Raw genomic sequence first — 24,511 nt, forward strand, 5'->3', positions numbered from 1 at the left:
ATAAAAGTTCTGTTGATTACAAACAAGTTATTTGTGTTTTTAAGGCAGGAAGGTATGAGATATGTTTTAAATGTTTACAAATGATTATTTAAATTTAAACTTTTGGTCTCCCATATTATTTAGATTTAACGTTGAGAAATCTTACATAATCAAAATAAAATGGATACACATTTTTGGATTTTATTTAATCTGTTCTATTATCATCCTTCGAAAAAACTTCACAAAGCTCTCCCAGATTATAGAATTAGTAAAGTTTAAAATTTGTATATTCCATGCTCAAGAGGGTGTGCTGACAAATGCCTATCTCATTTCAGTTGGGGGAGTAAAAAATCACAACCTTTCGGGTCACAATTTGTCAAAGTATATTAGAAATCTGAAAAAGAATTTGTACCTTTTGACTTAATCATTCTTATAGAACTATGTATTATATGTTATATATTATATATTTTCTTGTAGAACTTTATATTAGAAAATATAAATTTGGAAATAAAACTTTTAATTATAATAATTATAATTAATGAAATGAATGAATTAAAAATGGGAAAGCAGCCAGAAACTTTAAAATAATTGAGTGATCTTTTTAACTGCCATAACTAAAATATCATTCAGCCATAAAACTGTTTTAAGTAACTATGTGATCATCTAGAAAAATGTAACAGTAACTGCAAAAAAAAAAAAAAAAACTAGAGAAAAAATTTGTTCCTAACAGGAATTCTATTATTAGACTATAGGTCAGTCCATTCCTAGTGGGGTCACTTCTGAAATTTAGAGGAAAAGTACTTTAAAGAAAAATCAGATGAACTATTTCACTAGAAAGAGGATTCCTTGATGATAATCCATAAGAGCCATTTGCATATTTCAGGAAGTCTAGAACTCTCTGAAATTACTTGTAAAACTTAATTTGCATTTTCTTTTGTGAGCAGGTCCAAGGTTTTTTATAATTCTCTTAATTTTAAAACTCATCATACAAACAAAGCAACAATAATCCAAACACACCAAAAAGTTTTGAGCCTTCGCTATAAGCCATTGTAGCACAGGCAGCACTACCTATTTTTGCAAATAAACTTTATTGGAATTTGCCCATTTTTTCCTATATTTTCTGTGCCAGTTTTTGTGATATAGCCGGGTTGAATAATTGGGATGAAGGGTGTATGGCCCATAAGCTATTTTTTTGGCTCTTTAAGAAAAAAATACGTCAGTCCCTGTCCTAGATTCTCATTTATTCTTTGCAACCATCTTGTAAGCACTATTTTTATCTTCATTTGTGAATGATGCAGCTGAGACGCGGGTTAAGTATCTACTCCCAAAACAGGTAGCTAGGAAAGGGAAATAAATCAAGATGTTATTTATTGTTATATATGGACAATGAAATGATCTTTTATTTTTCTTAAATGTTATGCAAAGGTACTATAGTGAATATACCTTATTATCAAGAGTAGGGAAAATATAAAACAAATGGGTAGACTAGAATTGTGGGAATATTTAAATGCATTCATCTTTTCTTAATTTATTTGATTTCCTGCATGTTATGCTGTGTTTATAAACTTAGAGTGAATATGCAATTTTTGCTTCCCCGAAACCTCTGGGGCTAGGGTCTACCAGCTTAGTTTTACACAAGTCTTCCAGGTTCTGAGAAGCGCTGCACTGGAACATAGACTTAGAAATTATTGGTAGGTATTAGATTGGGAAAATATTTTGCTCTAGATCTTGGCTTAGGGTTTTGAATTCTGTGGAATGATATATAGAGTTTAAGGGCAAAGCAGTGACATCATTAATTAATCTTAAAATGCTTTAAAGTAGACTAAAGTTAAAGAATGAACACCTTCACAAAAAAGAAAACTTTATTGAGTATTTAGAAAAGGAATAACTGAGGGCCTGGCTGAGGAAGTGCAATGAAAATGGAGTAGCAGGAATGGTTTCAAGAAATATAATTGAAATAAAGAATTTAGCTGAATCTTGTTGACTGTGAAGAGAAGACACAAAAGAATTCTATGAACTTGCATTCGGTTTCTTTTCTGAATATCTGGGCATATGGCAGTAATATTAGCAATAAATAGTAGATGGTAGAAGGAACAATTAAGACATCTAAATGAACAGTATAATTTTGGTTCTATTAGATTAGAAAAATTAGTACATTTCTTTAAAAAAAAAAAAGGAATAGCAAATTGTTAATCATTTGCCACAATGTGCATTTTAATTTATCTAGAGGATATCATTCCCATTTAAGAAAAATTAATTTTATGGTAACTGATAATTATTTATTAAACTATAAAACTTATTAACTTTTTTTTCTCCTTTGAGCAAAGCCTCAATACTTAGATCTGTTAGAAGGACTTTTAATAGAGATTGCTTTTCTGTTTTAGTTAATTTAGGTAAGTTTTTTTTTTTTTTTTTCCCTTCTGTGCTGAGGATTGAATCCAGGGCCACTTGTATGCTTAGTATATGCTGTACTACTGAACCATACACTTTCCCTCATGATAGTTTTTAAGATTAAAATTTTCTTTTAAGTCATAATTTGGGGATGTAAGCAGCTTTGGTACAGGGGATTAAATCATATTTAGTCAATTGAATGACAGTATATCACATTTGATCGAGTGAATGTATCCTGTTCATTTTTACAGGGAGAAAATCTAGAGTCCAAAGATTAAAATCTCAAATTCCTTCTTTTCTAGAATGTTGCTTCATCAAAGCCAAAGGTTCTCTTGTGTGCCTCTATAGTTTAGAGCTGGAAATTTTTCAAGCTGTAACTTGGTTTGTCTTCCCCTGCTTGTGAGTCTTCACCCCACTAAAGGATACAGTTGAATCACATTACTTTTGCCAGTAGATTAAATGATATTGGAGGGAAGATAATGTCCTGAAAATAGGGTAACGAGTCCTTGTTTCTTTTCAACCTCAGCATGGTGTCGGTCTTATGTGCCAACTGCCAGAATTTATAACTTGTACCTAAGTTTAAAAAAAAAAAAAAAAAAAAACTCATCAAGTAGTTGCTTATGCCACTGTGTATTTATCATTTTGGGGAAGAGTTGAGAGCTCTTATCCTCAAACATTTCATTGTTCCTGAAAGTCATATCTAAATTTGTGGTTTTGCAAAGTTTGCAAATTTCCATGAGTGGCAACCCTAGGCACTAGGTCTTAATTGATATCTATTGCTTTTGATTTCCTTCATATTAAAAGCTTTCTTTTGTATTGTCCTTGTGCTCCTGTGCTGAAAGAATTGTGGAATCTGCATAATGGCATAGCTTGTACTGTGCCTCTAGAGTATATAGTGTATAGTAGTGTGCAGTAGTGTATCTAGTAGTGTATATCACTTCCAAGTAATGTGTAAGGATCCAAGCACAGCCATTGTCCTGCATTCTCTACTGCCCTTGTCTGTTTCTCTATCTCTCTGTGCCAAGACGTATTTAGTCCTGTTATGTGAGCTGTTGCCACTCCCCCGAAATTGAACTAAATCATAAAAAGTGTTTTTTTGTGTGTCTCATATTTGGATTATTTATGTAGTAACCATCAACAATTACCTATTGTTGTTTCTGAAGTTTATGCTTTTCAGAGCCCAGTGAAGATAATATCTGTTCCTTTTTTCTTAGTCCTTTTTTAAAACTTTTAGTTGTTTTAGTTTTTTTTTTTTTTAGCTTTTAATTGTTTTAGGTCTTTCATAATTTGTTAAACTTTATTGACAGTGTAAACATTTATTTTAATAACATTGCTTTCAGCAATAGTAGGATATGTCCTGTCATTTTAGATAAACATAGCTAGCTGGGGTTTTTTTTTGTTTACATTTTAGGCTATTCTTAGGTCGGGCCATCCTATTTTTCTTTTCCTTTCTCTTTTCTTTTTGCTCTTTCAATCTCTTACAGTATCGTCCATAATACCAGAGATGAAAGTCAAGGAGTCCTCAATTCATCCAAAAGTTTTCAGTATCAAAAAACTTTTGCCCACTTTCTTTATTTTTTAAATTTTTTGTTCTAATTAGTTATACATGACAGTAGAATGCATTTATACATTTTGATAGATCATACATAAGTGAAGTGTAATCTCTCATTTTCTGATTATACATACTGTAGGTTCACATCGGTCATTCAGTCATATATGTACATGAGGTAATAATGACTGTTTCACTCTACTATCATTCCTATCCCCATATCTCTTCCCCTCCCTTCACTGGTCTCTACCTAATATAAAGTAATTCTATTCTTCCCTATTCACCCCCCTCCCCTTAATTGTGAATTAGCATCTGAATATCAGAGAAAATATTCAACCTTTGGTTTTTGGGTTTGGCTTATTTCACATAGCATGATATTCTCTAACTCCATCCATTTACCAACAAATGCCAGAATTTCAATCTCTTTTAAACTGAGTAATATATATCACATTTTCTTTATCTATTCATCTGTTGAACTGCATCTAGGGCGATAGTCAATCGAGCTGCTATAAATATTGATGGGGTTGTGTCACTGTAGTATGCTGATTTTAAGTCCTTTTGTAAACCAAGGAGTGGGATAACTGGGTCAAATGGTGGTTCCATTCCAAGTTTCCTGAGGAATCTCCATACTGCTTTCCATCATGGTTGTACCAATTTGTACATGTATGAGTGTACCTTTGCCCCCACATCCACTGTCATCTTTCTTATTGAAGAAAATCTTGGGTATCCCAAATGTCAAATCCAGGACTGATCTCTTTACTTTGTTTCTCTTTAGCATTTGCTTTTCCTGTTCATTCCTGAGAGCTCACTTTTTGGAGCACTTTCCTTTATAGCACAGTGCTGTATCATGTTGCCATTTGTAATAACTGTTAAGTAGAAATGCACCTGAAATGCTTCAGTATTTTAAATATTTTTTTACTTTTCAAATCTGTACGGGTTTTATGTTACCTTGCATAGTAGTCTGTTTTCAAGGTGCAGTTTTTGCTTGCTCTTATTGTCACCTTTCCATCTATATTTAGGTTTTTTTTTTTTTAATATATATTTTTAATTTGTAGGTACATGCAGTACTTTTATTTTATTTTTATGGGGTGCTGAGGATTGAACCCAGGGCCTCACATATGCTAGGCAAGTGTGCTACCACTGAGTTACAACCCCAGCCTTCCATCTGTCTTTAAAAAGAGCATTTTACCACACTTAGATTTCTGGTCTGGTTCACTCTTGCTATTTCCATTTTAAATTCTTTTATTTTAATGTAAGTATATTTTTTTAAAAACAAATTTAGTTCATCCTGAGACTGAGCAAACCTGGTACTTAGTATTTGTTCACCTCTCATTTTAATTTGATCTTCATACATTTCTCCTTGTATGTATTTTGAGATTCCCTTCTTCAGGCACCAATTTTAATGTTTATGAAGAAAACATTGAATATATTATTTACTCTCCCCTCTGTTTTCAAAACAGATGGGAATTCACATAATTTAGAGGGATCAAAATTTATCTGAAGCCTTTAAAATGATGTATCCTACTTATAAAGTCATTTTTTCGAACAGATTCCCAGATGTGGAGGTCTTGACCTGCCTTACATGTAGTGAATGCAGAAAACTCAAGGAGACAGACAAAACCTGTACATTAACATTGACCTGGAGCTGGTGGTTTTCACTAGTATCATTGACTTTTTTACTGCTATGAAGTAGGGGAATTTTAGCAGAGGATGAAATTTGTCCTCACAGTGGTAGTTTTTGAGAAAGTACTAAGTTCCTATTTTATGAATGAGAGTGTAGAGAAAAAAAAGAAAAAAAATTTCTCTAAACTCACAGTATCCAGAATTTAGGAAGAGAACAAAAAAAGATAGAAGATTTGAATAGAGGAGAAGAGTACTGAATGAGTTTTTGTGGTTTACCCGTCCCTTCTCATCTCTATTTAACTCACCAATATAGGAATTCTGCTTTTTGGTTCTTTGCCTTGGCTTATAGATGAAGTTGATAGGTACAAAAAGAAGAAAAAGTTGTACACTTAATGTTTCATGGAAAATCATTTTTCCTCATTTTATTCATGAAGCATACAAAAACTTCAAATTGTGACAATAATATAAAAATAAAAGATGCTGCTTCTGGGATAGGGATACCTTTTCTTTATTGAAATAACGGAGGCAAGATAAATGAAAAATGCTGTATACTGTCAAGTGCAGGCCGGCAAAGTGCAGTTTAGCAAATGTTGAAAAACAGAAGTCACAATTAGTTTTAAATACTAATATCAAACATCTTTGTTCAAAGACTTATTTACAGTGTGATTAATGGCAGTCATCTGTCAAGCCAAGGTTGATTTTTAGTGTGGAGGTAATTCTTTATAGCATATAATTGCACTGTAATTTTTTCATGACTTGCCAGAAACCCTTTATTTTGTATATGTATTGAATTTTAGGTGGGTTTTATGACAGTAAAAACTGCTTCATGGACTGAATTGCTTTATGAAGTGTGTTTGTATTTAATATTATAATGCTAAATCTAGAATTCTTGTATTAGAAAGTATAATACGCTCTTTCAAACTTTTATGTATATTTGATTTTTGTGTTAAACTAATTTAGTAGGATTTTGATATATATTTTCTTTCCTCTTAGATGGATGAGTTCCTATGGTATGACTATTTAATTTTGTTCTTTCTTGTATATGTTCATTATCTTCTGTTAAATCAATGAATATGAATGCTTTGGGTAAAAAACTGTAACTATTTCATTTTAAAAATATATTTTCTAACAAGGTGAGTGATTTTCAAGTTAGAGATGACTAAAAGAATTCAAGACCAAAATATATAAGTAAAGCTGGTCTGGGTTTCAAAATAAGCTTTAATCTCTCAGGTAAATGACAACCTATATTCTCTAGGGGACAGGGAACATTTTGTATAAAATCATACCAGTGTTTGAAGAACCAGAAAACTGAAGATGTGCCTTCATTCTAGATATGGGCAAATACTCTGCTTTTTAAAAAGATGGCTTATGGAAACTATAGAGACTACTAAAAGTAGCATAATATGGAGAATTACTGAATAATAATAATATGGAGGTCAGTAGTTAGAAAAGGATATTTTTATCTCTGGCCTTTACAGGATCATTAAATCAGATCATTAAAAGTTTTATTTTTACTTCTTAAAAAATAGGATTACTGCTAAAGAGTATAGGAAATGTAACATACTTGGAATATATAGATTTCAGCATTTTTTTATTTTACAAAAATTTTATCATGACATTCTTATGGAAAGATGGAGATGTGAGGGGTAGATTAGTGTTAGTAACTGACCACTCTTGCTAAAATGATATTGGTTAATTGTCATTAATATATACTGAAGGATCTGAATTTGGCTGTGTTATGTGTGAATTACTTTTTATATACAACCTTGATGTAACTAGAAAAAAAAAAAAAACTAATTTTCAGAGTTTGTGTTATTGGCAACACAAACTGGGAGTAAAAGCTAATGATGTATTAGTTAGAAATGTAGGACTGAAGGTTTGGGCCAGACACTAGGAATGGGGAAAATGAAAGTTATGGGATGTAGAAGAATTGGTTTAATAGCAATCTGTGTGGAAAATATATAGCATTTTTGTTGACTCAAAATCAGTAAAACCTAAAGAATTCTCTAGCTGCATAAATATAATCAGAGTCAAAAACAAGGATGCAGTACCATTCTGGGAACCATATTTAAAAGGAACATGGATGATAAACAGGATATACTAGTGAGGACGGTGAAAATTTTGGAGACTATTAGGAAATAGTTGAAATGGTTGAAAAGTGTTTAGAGAATAGTAAAAAAATGTGAATGATGGTTGCTTCATGATGTTTGTCAGAACTTTGTTTTGTTTATATACTTCAAGCTAGAACTGACAGATAACAGTAGCTTTTGCATAATAATGAAGAATTTTCCAATAAATGAATCTGATCTGTTAAGTCTAGTACGTTGTCTTTTGAGGAAATGAGCTATCCATTAGTAGCAGTATTAATATTGTTTAACCCTCTGGGAGTGATGTAATAATGGGTTTTCATGCTTTGGTTGGTATGTTGGACTAGAAAATCTTCAATATACTTTTTTATTGTTCTATTTAGTTATACATGACAGCAGAATGTATTTTGACTCATTGTACACAAATACAGTACAACTTTTTATTTCTCTGGCTGTACATGATGTAAAGTTACACCATTCGTGTTATCATACATGTATAAAGGGTAATGATGTTTGTCTCATTCCATGATCTTTCCTTCCCCCGGCCCCCTCCCCTCCTCACACAATCCAACATTCCTCCATTCTTCCCTTAACCCCCCACCCCCATGTATCAGCATCCACTTATCAGAGAAAACATTTGGCCTTTGGTTTTTTGGGATTGGCTTATTTCACTTAGCATGATATTCTCCAACTCCATCCATTTACCAGTGATTGACATAATTTTATTCTTCTTTATGGCTGAGTAATAGTCCATTGTGTATATATACCACAGTTTCTTTATCCATTCATCTATTGAAGGGCATCTAGGTGGTTCTACAATCTAACTATTGTGAATTGAGCTGCTATAAACACTGATGTGGCTATGTCACTGTAGTATGCTGCTTTTAAGTCCTGTGGTATAAAATGAGGAGTGGGATAACTGGGTCAAATGGTAGGTCCATTCCGTATTTTCTGAGGAATCTCCATACTGCTTTCCAGAGTGGATACACCAATTTGCAATCTCACCAGCAATATATGAGTGTGCCTTTTTCCCCACATCCTCTCCAACACCTGTTGTTGCTTGTATTCTTAATAATGGCCATTCTAATTGGAATGAGATGAAATCTTAGGATAGTTTTGATTTGCATTTCTCTGGTTACTAGATATGTTGAACATTTTTTTCATATATTTGTTGATTGTATTTCTTCTGTGAGGTGTCAGTTCAGTTCCTTAGCCCATTTATTGATTGGGTTATTTGTATTTTTGGCGTTAAGTTTTTTGAGTTGTTTATAAATTCTGTAGATTAGTGCTCTATTGAAGTGTGTATATAAAGATTTTCTCCCACTCTGTAGGATCTCTCTTCACATTATTGATTGTTTCCTTTGCTGAGAAAAAGCTTTTTTACTTTGAATCTATTCTCTTTATTGATTCTTGCTTTTATTTCTTGTGCTTTGGGAGTCTTGTTATTCAATGTACTTTTTAACAGTAAGATTGTAAGGATTATTAAGAATTAGAGACACTCCCATCTTGCAAATAGAAAAGATTTAGTTTTACCACATTCATAGAACTTTTTAAAGACCTTCATGTTTTAGAAATATCAACTTAAGGAGTAATGAGTTGAATAAAGAATGTCCTTTATTAAGCATTGAAAAGTACTGAGTTTTAGGTTGTTTGCTGCCCCAGATTATGTCCTTTGTGGATTCTGAACAACTTTTAATTTACTAGAATGTGTTTCTAAACCATTTTGATAGTTTTTAAAATGATTTTTTAGATTTTGTTTACAGAATTATAAAGATAAAACAAGCCAAAATGACAAAACAATGATTTTGATTATAGTTTTTCTTTATCTTCATTATTCAAAATTGTAAAAACAGTGAATCCTTAGGAATATTTCAGGCATAGGACATTTTATTTGTTTGGCTTTATCTAGAATATGATTCATTTGTTAGATGAGTATAGAACTAAGTAGTTAACAGTGGATTTTGAGATTTTATTTGGGAGAGACCTGTTTTGTTGCTGAAAGTTTAAATTTTATTGTATTTAATCACATTTGGAAACAAATCATTAACCATGTCCTAACTATGCCATGATAAAGTCACTAACATCTTAGTTTTTCAATAGACCTTTGATTAAGACAATATTAAATTCATTTTACTGGAAACTTAAGAGTTTTTAACTTTGTTAGATTACACAGTCAATAAGTGAGAGCTGGAACTCAAACCTAGTTCTGATTCCAAAGCATATATTTAGAAAATTAGCAGCTTATAAGTGCCTAGATTGTAGTAATCTATATTGAACAAATTAATAGAAATGCGTATTATATCCATTCTTTGAAGCTGTTAGAAAGGAAGATAATTGCAACTTGTCTTCTGGATGATTTTACTATAAACAAGTGATGAAATTAATATTAGTGAACATTAATATTGATTGTGAACTGTTCAAAATAATGAAGGCTGATGACAATGGTAGATTTCAAGGAGAATGATAGCTATGTGAATAGCTAACTAATAGAAAAGAAGTTGTTAATGATCTAGTCTATTAATTATTACCTGAGTTTAGATATATCAGGATCATTGTTTGGTCAGTGACATCTAATATTTGGTGTCCTTCTTTGTTATATAAGAAAAAAAAAGGAGTGCTCACTTTAAGTAGATAACCATATTTCAGTTGATAACATTATTATTTTTTGTTGTTTCTGAACTATTACATTTCCTTATTTTTGTACATTCATGAATTAACTTAGGCTGCCACAACAAAAATTCCATAGACTGGGTGTTTTAAACAACAAAAATTTGTTCTGAAGGCTAGAAGTTTCAGATCAGGGTACTAGCATGGTCAGGTCCTTATGAGAGATGTCTTCTTGACTTGCAGATGGTATCCTTCTGGCTGTGTATTCCTTGGTGCATGCTTTATAGAAGAGAGATCTCTTTCCTACTTCTTTTTATATGACTACCAATCCTATCATTATAAGATCCCACATGATCTTACTTAACCTTAATTACTTCCTAAAACTGGGTCAAAATACAGTCATATTGGACATTAGGGCTTCATCATAAGGATTTTAGATGCACAGAATTTAGTCCATAACAATTTAGATGGTGTATTTTTTAATATACATATATATATATATATATTTTTTTTTTTAAGTTGTAGATGGACACAATGCCTGTGTTTTATTTATTTTAATGTGGTGCTGAGGATTAAACCCAGTGCCTCACAAGTGCTAGGTAAGCATTCCACCACTGAGCCACAACCCCAGCCCCTAGATGGTGTATTTTAGTGTTCCTAAATAAATAATATAATTTTCACTTTTTAAAAGATTTACATTAAGTCAGTATTTTGACTGTTATGACAGAGGAGTCTGTGCTTATTGTTAACATTAAATTTATGCTGTTCAGATGTGACACTATATAGTACACATTATATCACTTTTTTTATTCTTTTTAAAAAAATTAATTATTTTTATTTTTTACTGACTGCATTTTGATTCATTGTACACAAATGGGGTGCATCATTTTGTTTCTATGGTTGTATACCATGTAGATTCATACCATTGATGTAATCGTACATGTACATAGGGTAATGATGTCTGTCTTATTCCACCACTTTTCATACCCACCCCGTTATTTCCTTCTACATAATCTAAAGTTCCTCCATTCTTCTTTCACTCCCCACCTCCCTACCCCCATTATATATCTTCATTCACTTATCAGGGAAAACATTCGACCTTTTGTTTTTTGGAACTGGCTTATTTCACTTAGCATGATATTCTCCAGTTCCATCCATTTATCTGCAAATGTCATAATATTATTATTTATGACTGAATAATATTCCATTGCATATATATACCATAGTTTCTTTATCCATTCATCTGTTGAAGGGCATCTAGGGTGGTTCCACAATCTAGCCGGTGGAGTTGCAAATTGGTGCAGTCACTCTGGAAAGCAGTGTGGAGAAAACTTGGAATGGGCTCACCTTCTGAACCAGTTATCGCACTCCTTGGTTTATACCCAAAGGACTTAAAATTAGCACACTACAGTAAGGTAACCACATCAATGTTTATAGTAACTCAATTCACAGCAGCTAGATTGTGGAACATTGTATCACTTTTAGAGCAAGGTATATATTCCTGTAAATGGGAATGCTGAGAAAGTGCTACAGTACTACTAGACTATTCCAACATCTTTTTTGGGAAGGAGTTTTGCCTTTCTCTTCATTTCCCCTTGTATCATAACTTGCTTGGCTATAACTTCTTTCAAAAGTGTTCTATGGTCTCCATAAATACCACAGAAATATTTGTTTCTATTTTTGTATGTATGGGGGACTGGAGTTTGAACCCAGGGTTGCTTTACCATGTGGGCTCCGTCCCCATTCCTTTTTAAATTTTGAGATAGGGTCTTACAAAGTTGCTGAGGCTGGCCTCAAACTTGCCATCCTCCTAGGTTACTAGGTGTGCAGTACCATTCCTGACCAAGGAAAGGGTTTCTTCCAATCCCTAAAGGACTGCTGACCTTGATTCTCTACTTCTCAATACCATTTTCTTTAAGAATTGAGAACTGTAGTAAGATTAGAAGTAGATTTTTAAGATCTAGGTAAAAAACCATTCCTATTGTTTGTAGCAACTTCAGCATTATCTTGTCTATCATTATGTTAAGACTATTAGTTTTTAAAACACGAAAAAGAAAATGGAAGATTTGTTGTTCTCTGCACTGCAGCCTGGTAAAGCACATTCACATTATGATGTAATGGTATCAGCTCCCATTTGCTGAAAGCTTAGATAGCACTCAGAGTAGGAAAAGTTTCCAAGTAATTGTTTATATATTTTAAGGAAAATATTTCGAAGAGAAATAGTGTTATGATGAATTAGCACTGCTTCTCATGACATTAGTGTAAAAATATACCTAAATGTCATTTCATGTTTTTTTATGCCCCTTCAAGAGAATTGTAGCAATCCTGTTGGAGGTGTTGCTCACAAGAACTTTTATTATGTCAGGTTTGGGCTAAGCTAGACCAGGCAAGGTAGTGGTAACTGAATATCAATGAGGGAAGCTATAATGAGAAGTATAACCTGAGAAAAAAGAAAACTTCTAAGGAGAGAAATTACGTCCATGAATATGAAATGAATAAGGTTGTAAGTAGACATAAATTAGGGGAAACTATTTGGGAGTGGAGATAGGAAAGTTGTGAGACTGCAAGAAACATTTTTTATGTGGCACCAAAGTGGTATGGTGGCCTGAAAGAAACAATAAAGTTAGTTAAGACCCTAGTGAAGAGAAAATTTAGAAACAAGGTCACTGCTGTTTATTTAACATTCATTCTTTATTGAACTTAGGTAGTTTAGAAAGGTCCTACTTGGGGAAAGCACAGCTAGGAGTACTTTTTATTTTCTTAGCTAGTGAGAATCACAAGATCTAGAAGAGATACAAATTTATAGAGATTATCCCCTCTACCTTTACTTTTCATCTGTATATGTTGCCAGAACATTGGAGAAAATGTATAAAGTACCAGGTATTACCATTTGGAATTGTTGAAAATTATAAAGATTCTGAGATTTTTATCTAGGTTAGCCTGACAGGATTTTATGAATGCTGGCAGAAGACTTAAAACTCCTTGCTCAGAAAAAAAGAACTTTGTTAATCATGGCACAGCAAACAGCTTGATCTTCATGTTTATGATGGTTGCCCTTGCCCCTCAGGTCTCATGTGGTTGATGTGAGTGGCCCAGGTGGATATTATATATTGAGGTTTCCATCACATCTGAGGAACCTCAAACTTAAGGAACCCTAATCTTATAATGTTCTGTAAGCATGTCTTCTTGACTTGCCTCAGCAGAAGATTCTGTCTTTTTGTACTGGGCAGTAGAGGCTACTGCTCTGGAGGGAAACATCATCTCTTTATTTTCAAGGTTGTTTCCTACATGTGTCTTTGAAAAGATGAATAATTTTGAAAAGAACTTCTTTCTGAAATCACAGAAATTTTAGAGACTCACAGAACATTGTCTCCAAATAGGAAGTGATTATTATGAAGTCTTTTGGGCTTTGAGTGTTGACTTTTGTATTCAGGTTTTTTCAGCTTTTACATAAAGAAGCAACAAACTCTGTAAAGAAGCAGGTAGTAAACATTTTAAGCTTTACAAGCCTTATGGTTTCAGTCATAACAACTAAATTTGGTTGTTGTAGAAAGAAAGCAACCATAGAACATATAGAAATGAATGAAATTCTGTTACGATACATAATTGTAGATATTGAAATTGGAATTTCAAATTTTCACACATTACAAAATATTTTTTTCACACACTTAAAAACGTAAGAATCATAAATTGCTTGAAGGTAGTGCAAAAAGTAGGCAGCTGGCCAAATTTAGCCTATAGACCATAGTTTAATACAATGGATTTTAACATAGCACATTGTTTTAATATAGCAGCCTTAATATGTTAGATTATAATTAACATTTTAAAAAGATTTTGGATCCTAAAATGTTTTCCAATTTAGTTTCAGAGGAAACCTGCATGATAAACAATGCTATTTCTATTTTATGGTGAGGAAACTCATGCACACAGAAAGATGACCTATCCAAATTCATAAAACTAGTTAAGTGACAGAGCCAAGACTGACTGTATTCTGGACTCTTCCTCATAATAGGATATCCATTAAATGTTCACAACCAATATATCATGTTCTTTTGTTGACAGAATGCTTACAGCCTTATAAATAATGATGGTAATATCACACATAATTTTTTTTATTACTATATTCTAGCTATTTTAGTATTTAATAATTGGTGTTTGATCAATACCGTTCTGTTTACATGTTTTTAAAGTTAATAATTGATTTTATTTTCAGATGTATGCCATGAAAATAAATAATACAGGACTTTTCCCTATCCCTCAGGTCATCTGTGTTCATGCTGAACTAAAAGTTTTACTTTATCCAATAAATTGTCTCCACATCTTTAACATGAAAAGTTGAGAATATTTTCTATAGTAATGTACTTTTTTGATTGCTTCCCTGTCAGGTGGTTGAAGATTATGCTGGAAGATGGCAGGTCCCATTGCCACAACTTCAGGTTCTTCAGACTGCACTTTGTTGTTTTACTTCAGCCAGTGCATCATTCCCAGATGAATGTGAGCACGTACAATATGTTTTGAGTAGTCTCGCTGTGTAAGTACTGTTTATTTCATATAAATACATTATTTTTCTTCATGTATTTGAGAAATGGTTTTTGATTATTCTTCTGAAGAAAATTTTCTTGAAGTCTGTCCTAAAAACTTTTTCATTTCCTCATTTAACTATTCAGATTTAATTTTGAATATTTAACCCAAAATTTGGTCTTAGAGTTAAATGGAATTGTGATACATAGAATCTTCTGATCACTATAAGCACTCGAATTTGCTTTTTAATTCCCCAGATTGCCTTCATAATCAGATAGTAAGTCCCAGCAATTGAGGCCATGGTAATTAGCAGAGGGACCTTAAGAAGTGCCAGAAAGAATTAGGAAAATATTTTTTAAAAATATCTGTGGAGAACTCTGAATTAAAAATTACAAACTGGGCACTTGAGTTTCTCCTTTTTGCCCTCTTAGGTGTCCATTAAAATTATCATAAAGTGGTAAAAGAGATAGAGTGAAAAGAGACTAGAGAAGGAGCATCATCAAATGAAAGATAACTACAATTTTCTAGAGTTCAGAAAGCAGATAGAGGAGGGATAATTGAAACCTAGAAGAACAAGTTATAGGTTTTTATCTGTTTATAATTATTTAGCTTTAGGTTGTACTCACATAATAATGTGAAGGTATTTATCACCTTTACTTAGACAATAGAAAATATCAGGAAATGTCTCATAGGATGAGTATTACTTGTGAAACTTCTATTGTTTTATTTATTTTTTTGTATGCACACATTGATTATTTTTTAAAACTATGTGTAGCAGTTAAAACAAGATTTTCATATTTTGTAAGATACTAGGAAGCCTTTCTGTCTTTCTTCCTCCCACCAGCAGGCGTGGAATTTGAACATGGAAGGCATAAAATTTTATAGGGAATGAGATATTTTAGGAGTATAGAGATAAAGCAATTGCAAATTTTTCATTCAGCTCAGTCACCAGGCTATAGGGCCAGGGTAAGGTGGGGAACTGTATTTACTACTTTCTTTTTATCTAAAGAAATAAAATGATCCTGGAGCAGAGACCTTTACATTCTGGCATTTAAGTGTACCTCATTGAAATAGTTAATTACTTAATAACCCCAAAGAAAAAAAAAAATCATTAGTCAAGGAACTCAGACTTGCTCACAAGGCTTCTAAGTACTTGCTTGTGGCTTATTTTTAAATGTTAATGGACATTCAGAAATCATCAGACATTTAAAGAATGCCTTTAACATGAAAAAAATACAGTGAAAGCAAACCAAAAAGAGTCTGGAATAGTGTTAATGCTGAAAATTAAAACATTAAAATGAAATATAAAATCTATAACATTTTAAGAGATTTGAGAAGATATATATATATTACTTATATATATTACATTAAAACAGCAACATTGTGCTAAGTGAGAGGAATAATGAGATAGCAGAAATGAAACTGAAATTAAGAAAATATGGTTAAAATTTAAAGTTCTGAGGAACATTGGAAGTTAATAGTTAAAGAAATAATCCAAAATATAAAACAAAACAAAAAAGAAATTTAAGAAAGTATACATATATTTCGTGCTTCTTTATAAATTGATTTTTAATATATTTAAAATTGTAAGAGGGAAGAATTTAGAATATAACATTGCTTACATTTGTAAAAGTGAGGCAATATTTTTTAAAAAAACAACAATCATTTAAAAAATTTTTTTTATTCATTTTGTGATGCCTAAAGGAACACGGGATATATGATTATAACTGAAAAATCTTAGTCAAACTAACTAAGCAAATTAACAACAACAACAACAAAAAAGATTGGAATGATTTATTAGATAATTAAACCATGGAAAAGCAAGAATTAGAACTTGTTTCAGAATCTTCTGAGTTTGGGAAATAAAATATCATTTAGAACTGCTTTTTCTTTTTTTTTCTTTGCTCTTTTGGCTTAATCATTTCAGAGTTGCCAACATATCTAGATTGAACTTTGGCAGGCATGGTGGTACACGTCTATAATCCCAAGGGCTTGGGAGGTTGAGACTGGAGGATTGCAAGTTCAGAGTCAGCTGTAGCAATTTAGAGAGGCCCTAAGCAGCTTAGCAAGACCCTGTCTCAAAATAAAAAATAAAAAGGGTTGGGGATGTGGCTCAGTGGTTAAGTACCCCTGGGATTAATCCCTAGTACAAAAAGCAAACAAACAACAACAACAACAAAGATTGAGCTTAGTTTATTAAACAAGAAGAAATTCCTTTACCCTACTACTTCCAATTCCAAAAATATCTTGGGAAAATACCTGGCCCAGCCTGTGTTATGTGTCTACCACTTGGATTAATCACTCAGTTAAGGAGAATATGGTAAAATTTTTGGCTTGTTTGAAGTCAAGTCCACCCCATGGTTGGAGATAACAAATGTACTACATGGTAGCCCCCCAGAACCATAGAGATGTTAAGAGAAATAAGCAGTTCCCTTTAGAAGTATGGGAGGCAGTGTGAAAAAAGGCTGACTAGATAGACAAAAACAAATGTTCAGAGAACATTTTTATATGTTCTTATACAAGCTAGCAAAGCAGTTCCAGTTATTCTCTACTGAATTTTAGGGAAAATAAAATAAGTATAAAAGAAATGAGTTGTTTTTAAGCAATTAGTATTGTTTTTTTCAGTGCCCATTAGGATTTCCCCCTACCTTTGTGAATTATAATGTTGCAATGTAAAAATGCCTTTAGATCTTTCAAAAGTACTTTTATTTAAAATATCATATACTGATTTCTGTTTTATTGCTAGTTTATTTACTCCTGCTCATGTAATAAGTAATATTAAACAGAATCAAATCTTACATAAGATGGAGAAAGTTTGGTGAAAGAAATTAGTAATCTGGATTACTTACTAAGTAGTAATGTTTCCCTTTTTTTAGTACTGAGGATGGGGTGTTTAACCACTGCATCACTTCTCCAGTCCTTTCTTATATTTTATTTAGAGACAGGGTCTCACTGAGTTGCTTAGGGCTTCACTAAATTGCTGATACAAGGTTGGAATTCACAATCCTCCTGCCTTAGCCTCCTGAGCCACTGGGTTTATAGTATGTGCCACTTCACCTGGCAGTAGTAATGTTTCTTAAAAGGAAAATGTTCTGTGCAGGGAACATTCCTCAAGCTTATTTGACAGCAGTTACTGATACCATGGTTTAAATAAACCTAACAGTCTGGTTGGAGAAACTGAGGAAATGGTAAAGACTCGCCATGGATTGTAGGCCTTTGCAGTTACTGAGGCTGAGCTACGAGCTGAGGGAAAGCCTCGCTCAACAGGCATCACAGCAAGCTGGGATGTGAGTTCGCCAGTGCTGCCTCGCCTCATGTTGTGTGCTAGAGCTTGCCCTTCCCCCAGTCCTTTGCCTCAGACTTGTTGCTGGACAGAATCACTTAGGATACTTGGTTTGTTTACATTAGTATGACACAGCTTACCTATAGGTTGGTTCTGTTATGTTTTAACAAGTGTCTTAACCTGATTGGATAATGTGCCTGTATATGTCTTTGCAATCATAAGTCAAATTAGATCTGTGCATTCTGAGCCTGGTCTCTGATGTCTGTGTTTACTCGGAGACATCGTCGTCATCACCCTCAGTGGGATCTCCATTTCAAATAATTACATCTGGTTCCCAAGACAGGGACCCGCTGACATTCCTCAGGTCGTGTGAGTGACCTTCCATAATGGGTAATTTACCTCCTTCAGCGAAGGGGCTTCAAGTGAATGCTTTGAAAGAATTATTACGGAGTAGGCGGATTAAAGTGTCTGAAAGGGAATTATTAGCATGTTGGGAAAAAGGTTCAAAATATAGCTCCTTAGGTTTCCGTGGCTCATGTCTGGGATCCTGATGTTTGGGGGAGAGTTTCATATGCTGCTAGGAAGGCAGACGTGAGAGAAAGTTTAGTCCCACCAGCACTATTTTATACAATAATAACAGTGATCTATGCTTGTTTAAAGGGAGTTCTGACAGAGAATCTAGATCCGTAAATTTTACTCTCTCGGACTATAGAGGAAGGTGAAGCAAAAAATGTAGTCTCGCCTGGGAAAGATGGTGGAGACCACGCGGCAGATATAGCTGAAGATAACCTCCCTCCAGGTACTCCTCTTTGTCCTCTGCAAGTAATGGGAGAACGGAACCCCCACCCCCCCCAATCAATTTCAGCCAAGAATCCTGTTCCGTCACATTCCTCGTGGACCACCCACCCTATCCAAAAGAAAGGAGTGAAGCAACAGCTCTCCCTACTGGAAAAGGAAAGTCCCCATGCATGGGAGGAACTTTACAAAGACTTATGCAATTCTAGGGACCATACTGCAGGTTCTAATGCTTGGCCAACCCCTCCGTCTCATGATTTCAGAACATTCGGAGTTTAATGATAATATAATTCAAGATTTTCCAGCTAATCCAGTAATAAATGCTCAAAGGCTGCAACGATGGTATTCGCATCCACCTGAAACCATAAAATCATTGAGAAAAGCCGCCTTGGAGGACCACATAAGATCCCCATACTTTGATCAGATGACAGAACAAATTAGTTCAGAATTAAATTGTCCTTTTGATTGAATGTAATTAATGTGTGCCTGTTTGCCTGGAGGGCAATTTTTACTCTGGAAAGCTGCATATATGGATCAATGTGAACAACAAGCAGAAAGAAACAGAACAACTGGTGTGCTATTAAATGTAGATTGTTTATAGGGTAATGGAATTTATGAATCTCCAGCTATACAGACACTGGGACTACCTCAATATTTTGATCAGGTTTGATCATGTGCTCTCAGGGCTCTATGATAGGTCCCTACTAAGGAATCTTCTAAGCCATTAGTTAAGTTAATCCAAAAGCCTAATGAAAGTTTTGCAGACTTTGTGGCTAGAGCCACAGATGCAGTTAACCACAAGGGAGAACATGCTGCAGTAGCAGAGGCACTATTTAAAGAGGAGGTATTTAAAGGGGTGACATCTGAATGTCAAGGAGCTATAGCTCGGTGTAGAAATGGAGATGTGGATGATTGATTGTTAGCATGCAGAGATATAGGGACAAAGTCTGCTCAGGCTATGGTGTTAACAGAAACTTTGGCTGCATCCTTAAATTTAAAAGGAGGGATTCAAGAGAAAGGCTGAAATACGTGTTGGGCTTGTGGAGAAAGAAGACACTTTTCAAGAGAGTGCCCATCTAAAAACCCTACAAGGACAGTTATGAAAGACTCCTCCTTCTAAATGCCCAAAATGTCATAAAGGTTTTCACTGGACTAGAGATTGTAGATCAAAATCAAATAATACAGGGAGGCCTTTAAACTGGAAAAGGGGCAGCCCTCAGCCCTGTGACCAAGAGGAACAAATAATCTGAAAGTAATGTGGACAATGTATAATCCTAGAATGCAAATTAAGTTTGACGGAATAACATTTAAGGGTATAGTAGATACAGGAGCTGATATAACATCATTAAGAGTAGATGAAGCTGACAGTTTAGGATGGAGAACAGAACAAGGACCTAATGTTCAGGGGATAGGAGGACTACAACCTTCCCGAAAACTTAAACATACCATAGTTTGGGAAGACATGGATGGTAGCAAAGGCACAATTACTCCTTTAGTTATGGAAAGATTATATAACAACTTATTTGGCAGAGATTTGTTGGAAGGTATGGATGCAGTGATCACAACAGATAATAACGCCCCCATGACGATATAATTATTCATGACAAAACAGGTCAAAGTGGGAGGCACCCCCAATTCTAAAGGCCACTGTTACGTTTATTAAACCAGATCCCATAAATTTGCAGTGGGACACTACAGCCCCCATATGGGTGGGACAGTGGCCATTAACTCAGGAAAAGCTCAATCATTTAAATTTATTAGTTGAAGAACAATTGAAAGCAGGTCTTACTGAACCTTCTGTTAGTCCTCACAATACTTCTATATTCATTATTCAAAAAAGAGATAAAAATAAATGGAGATTATTACATGATTTGAGAGCCATTAATGCTCACATGAAAAAAAATGGGAACTTTACAACCAGGACTGCCACATCTGCCCTTTATACCAAAGAATTGTCACAGTATAATAATAGATATCAAAGAGTGTTTCTTTTTGACTCCCCTGCATCCGGAAGATAAACCATATTTTGCATTTACTGGTCTCACAGTTAATCATAGTCTGCCCTCAAAGAGATTTCAATGGACATTTTTACCTCAAGGGATGAAAAATAGCCCTACAATGTGTCAACATTATGTGGCACATGCAAAAAGGCCATTACAGGGTTTATGCTACATAATTCATTATATGGATGATATTCCTAGTAGCTCAAAATGCAGATATATTAAATGAATTATTCAACCAACTACATCAAAATTTATTAGATTTGGGCCTTAATATTGCTTCTAATAAAGTTCAAAATGTGCTACCTTACTCGTTTCTGGGGTATGTTTTGTCAGACAGCATGTACCCTCTAGTGCTGCAGTTACAGATTGCAAACTCTTACTCTTTGGCTGAATTACAGCAATTATGTGAGAACATTAATTGGAATCGTACAGCCTTGCCAGTCACTTCAAATCAATTACAACCATTATTTACGCTTTTGGAAGGCTCATCTGATCCTAATAGCACTAGAATTATGACTGAAGAAGCTAAGGAGACTATAAAATTGATAAATAAGCAAATTCAATCATTGAGCTTAGGATGATATGATCCTCTCAGACCACTTCTGGTTATAGTTCTATCTACAAGATCTATTCCTACAGGGTTAATTTATCAGTCAGAACCTTTATATTGGGTACATTTGGCTAGAAGTAAATTATCTAAGATACACTCATGGGCGGATACACTGTTACTCTTAGCTCAAAAATTACAAAATATAATATGTTCTCAATATGGACGAGAACCTGATAATATAATTCTTCCTTTTTCACATGACCAATTTGCTTCATTACTAGCTAACAATTTAAATTGTCAAATATTAATGGAAGGATTTACTGGAGAAATAGTCATTTGCCTAAAGACAAACTTCTTCAGACTTTGAACACTTTACCTGTTGATACTCAACAAGTTTTTCCTCAGTCTAAACCCTTGCCAGAAGCCACAGTAAGTTTTACTGATGCTAATAGAACTTCTTGGGGGATATTAATCATATCACCTACAAAAAAACAAAGAATAATAAAGGAAAACTTTAATGGATCGCCACAATTAGGACAGTTATTAGCAATAATTAAGGCTTTTGAGGTTTGCTCAGAATCTTTAATCTCTTTTCTGACAGTGCTTATGCAACTCAAGTAGCAAAAAAATCTCCCATACTCTACTTTTAGACCTTCATTGTGCGCACTAGATCAAGCGATGGACACATTAAAGCTTCTAATAGAGAATCAAACTAATCCTTGGTTTATTCAACATATAAGATGTCATACTAACTTACCAGGACCTTTAACTAAAGGTAATGAAACTATTGATAAATTGATAATGTACATAGATTCTTCTCTAATTCAACAAGTAAAAGAGCTACATGCTAGATTTCACATGTCTGTTCAGTCTCTATATCGTTTATATCCGGATCTAACTATTTCCTCTTGCAAACATTTGATCCAGACATGTGCTAAATGTGCACCCTTGTTGCCTTTAGGATGTCTTCAACCTCAAGGTGTAAATCCTAGAAGTCTACAACCAAATAAGTTATGGCAAATAGATGTCACTCACGTACCTTCTTTTGGGAAATTAAAATTTGTTCATGTAATTATAGATACATATTCAAGTTACACTTAGCTACTGCTTTAAGTGGTAAAAAAACAAAACATGCCATTCTGATGCCATTGAAAAAAGCATTCTTGATAATGGGAATACCTTGGTCCTTGAAGACAGATAATGGGCCATGTTTTGTTAGTTCTCAATTTAAACAATTTCGTGAATCATGGAACATTTATCATCTGACTGGTATTCCTCATAACCTGCAAGGACAGGCAGTCATAGAACATGCAAATCGTTCTTTGAAAACTCAAATACAAAAGGAAAGGGGGAACTCATCCTCCCCTGGAGAAATACTAATATCTTCCTTATTTATCTTAAAATTTTTTAACTTTCATTTCCCATGGAATATCCCCTGCTTATAAACACTGGGGATCACTTTTATCATCTCCGTCACCATTACCATTGGTTAGATGGAAAGATCCTTGACAAAGGAATGGAACTGCCCTCGTCCTCCTTTAACCCAAGGTCGAGGTTTTGCTTGTGTCTTTCCAGAATCGGCAACATGGCCCTTCTGGGTGCCAGCAAGAAATGTCAGACCAGTCACAACAACAAAACAGATGACACCACCAACAAGACAGATGGTGCAATTGAAGATTGAGGATAAGATGCTCGATCCACACCAGAAGACATCATGCCATAACATGGGGAGATATGAAGAATCTAATGCATCAAGCAGAGCAGATGTCACCGGAGGCCATTCCAGGGCCAGGGACGTTATTCCTATTAATGTGTGCTATAATCACTGCTAATTCCAATGCTCATGCCTCTGTCCCATCATCTTCCTCTTTGACCGATTGTAGTCATTATAATATTTGAGTTTGTTTGGCAGAAATTGTTAATTCCTCTGAAATTGTATCTGTCAAGATACACATATGAGCATGGTGCTAGGATCTTGCCTTTTACCTGTTTGTCATCCTGTCCTAGAGGTAAAGAATATGACAGTGTTTTCAGTCTTCAACAAGATTATTTTCTATAAAGACTACTATAATTGGGGTATGACTTCACTTAAAAAAAAAAAAAAAAAAACCCTCTAATGCTGTGGAATTCCTGACTCCCATAGTGGCCTTTAATCAAACAGATACATGTGCTGAAATTTGAAATTGTAGCGGGAAATGTAGGGATGTAGGAAGTCCTTCTTTTAATTGTAGTTCTACTGAACCAATTAGTTATGCCTTTGGACATGTTCCTTTGCCTTCTGGCTGGTTCTTTTCCTGTGGAGCTTACACATTTAATTATATTCCAACTAATAAGTCACATGGTACTTCTTGTTATGTTAGCAGACTTACTGTGCTTCTACCCTCATCTCGTGATCTTTTAGGACACCATCTCTCTCTGAGAATCAATAAGCGAGCCATTCCTCTTGATGAGAATTGTGATGACTCTGTAACTTTGTTATCTAAGAGTATGATGCATTAACATTTTCTTTAGTAGGAATTCCCACACTGGCTGTAGGGGCATATAAAGGAATAATGAAATTAGCCTGTGCCATGGTAAAAAATATTAATCATACTTAAATGGCTGTTGCACTGCTCAATGAGGAACAAAGGTAGCATCGCCAAGCTGCCATTGATTATTTGTTGCTGTTACACCGTAAGAGCTGTAAGAAGCGTGATAATATGTGTTGTTTCAATTTAACTGATAATGATAATTTTATTTCCAAAGAGCTAAGTCATTTAAAAAATATTGTTAATAACATTCATCAAGAACCTGGAAATATAGGCCTGCTAGATTGGCTGACTTCTTGGTTACCAGACATATCTTGATTAAAGCAACTTTTTGTAACTGTGCTCATACTTAAATTTGTCGTTCTCTTATGCTTATGAGGGTTTCGTTGTATGTTCTATCTTTTTTCTAAGGGACTAGCTTACCGTGCCACATCACAAGTATTTGCAAAGACCCTGCTTGCTTCAATTAGTAAAGAAGGGGGAAATGTAGGGAACATTCCTCAAGCTTATTTGACAGCAGTCACTGCCATGGTTTAAATAAACCTAACAGTCTGGTTGGAGAAACTGAGGAAATGGTAAAGACTCGCCATGGATT

The 24,511-nt window shown here is 34.1% G+C and overlaps 1 protein-coding gene across 1 annotated transcript in view; it reads left to right on the forward strand.

The window, feature by feature from the left end:
• Positions 1 to 24,511, forward strand: part of ZNF654 (zinc finger protein 654) — a 91,346-nt gene that overhangs the window by 10,695 nt on the left and 56,140 nt on the right. The window contains exon 2 of the mRNA XM_079155725.1: positions 14,622 to 14,767. Within this exon, the coding sequence (XP_079011851.1) occupies positions 14,622 to 14,767 (146 nt within the window). The remainder of the gene's footprint in view (positions 1 to 14,621; positions 14,768 to 24,511) is intronic.

The sequence above is a fragment of the Sciurus vulgaris genome (assembly GCF_902686455.1).
Source record: "Sciurus vulgaris genome assembly, chromosome: 10".
Taxonomy (NCBI): Eukaryota; Metazoa; Chordata; class Mammalia; order Rodentia; family Sciuridae; genus Sciurus; species Sciurus vulgaris.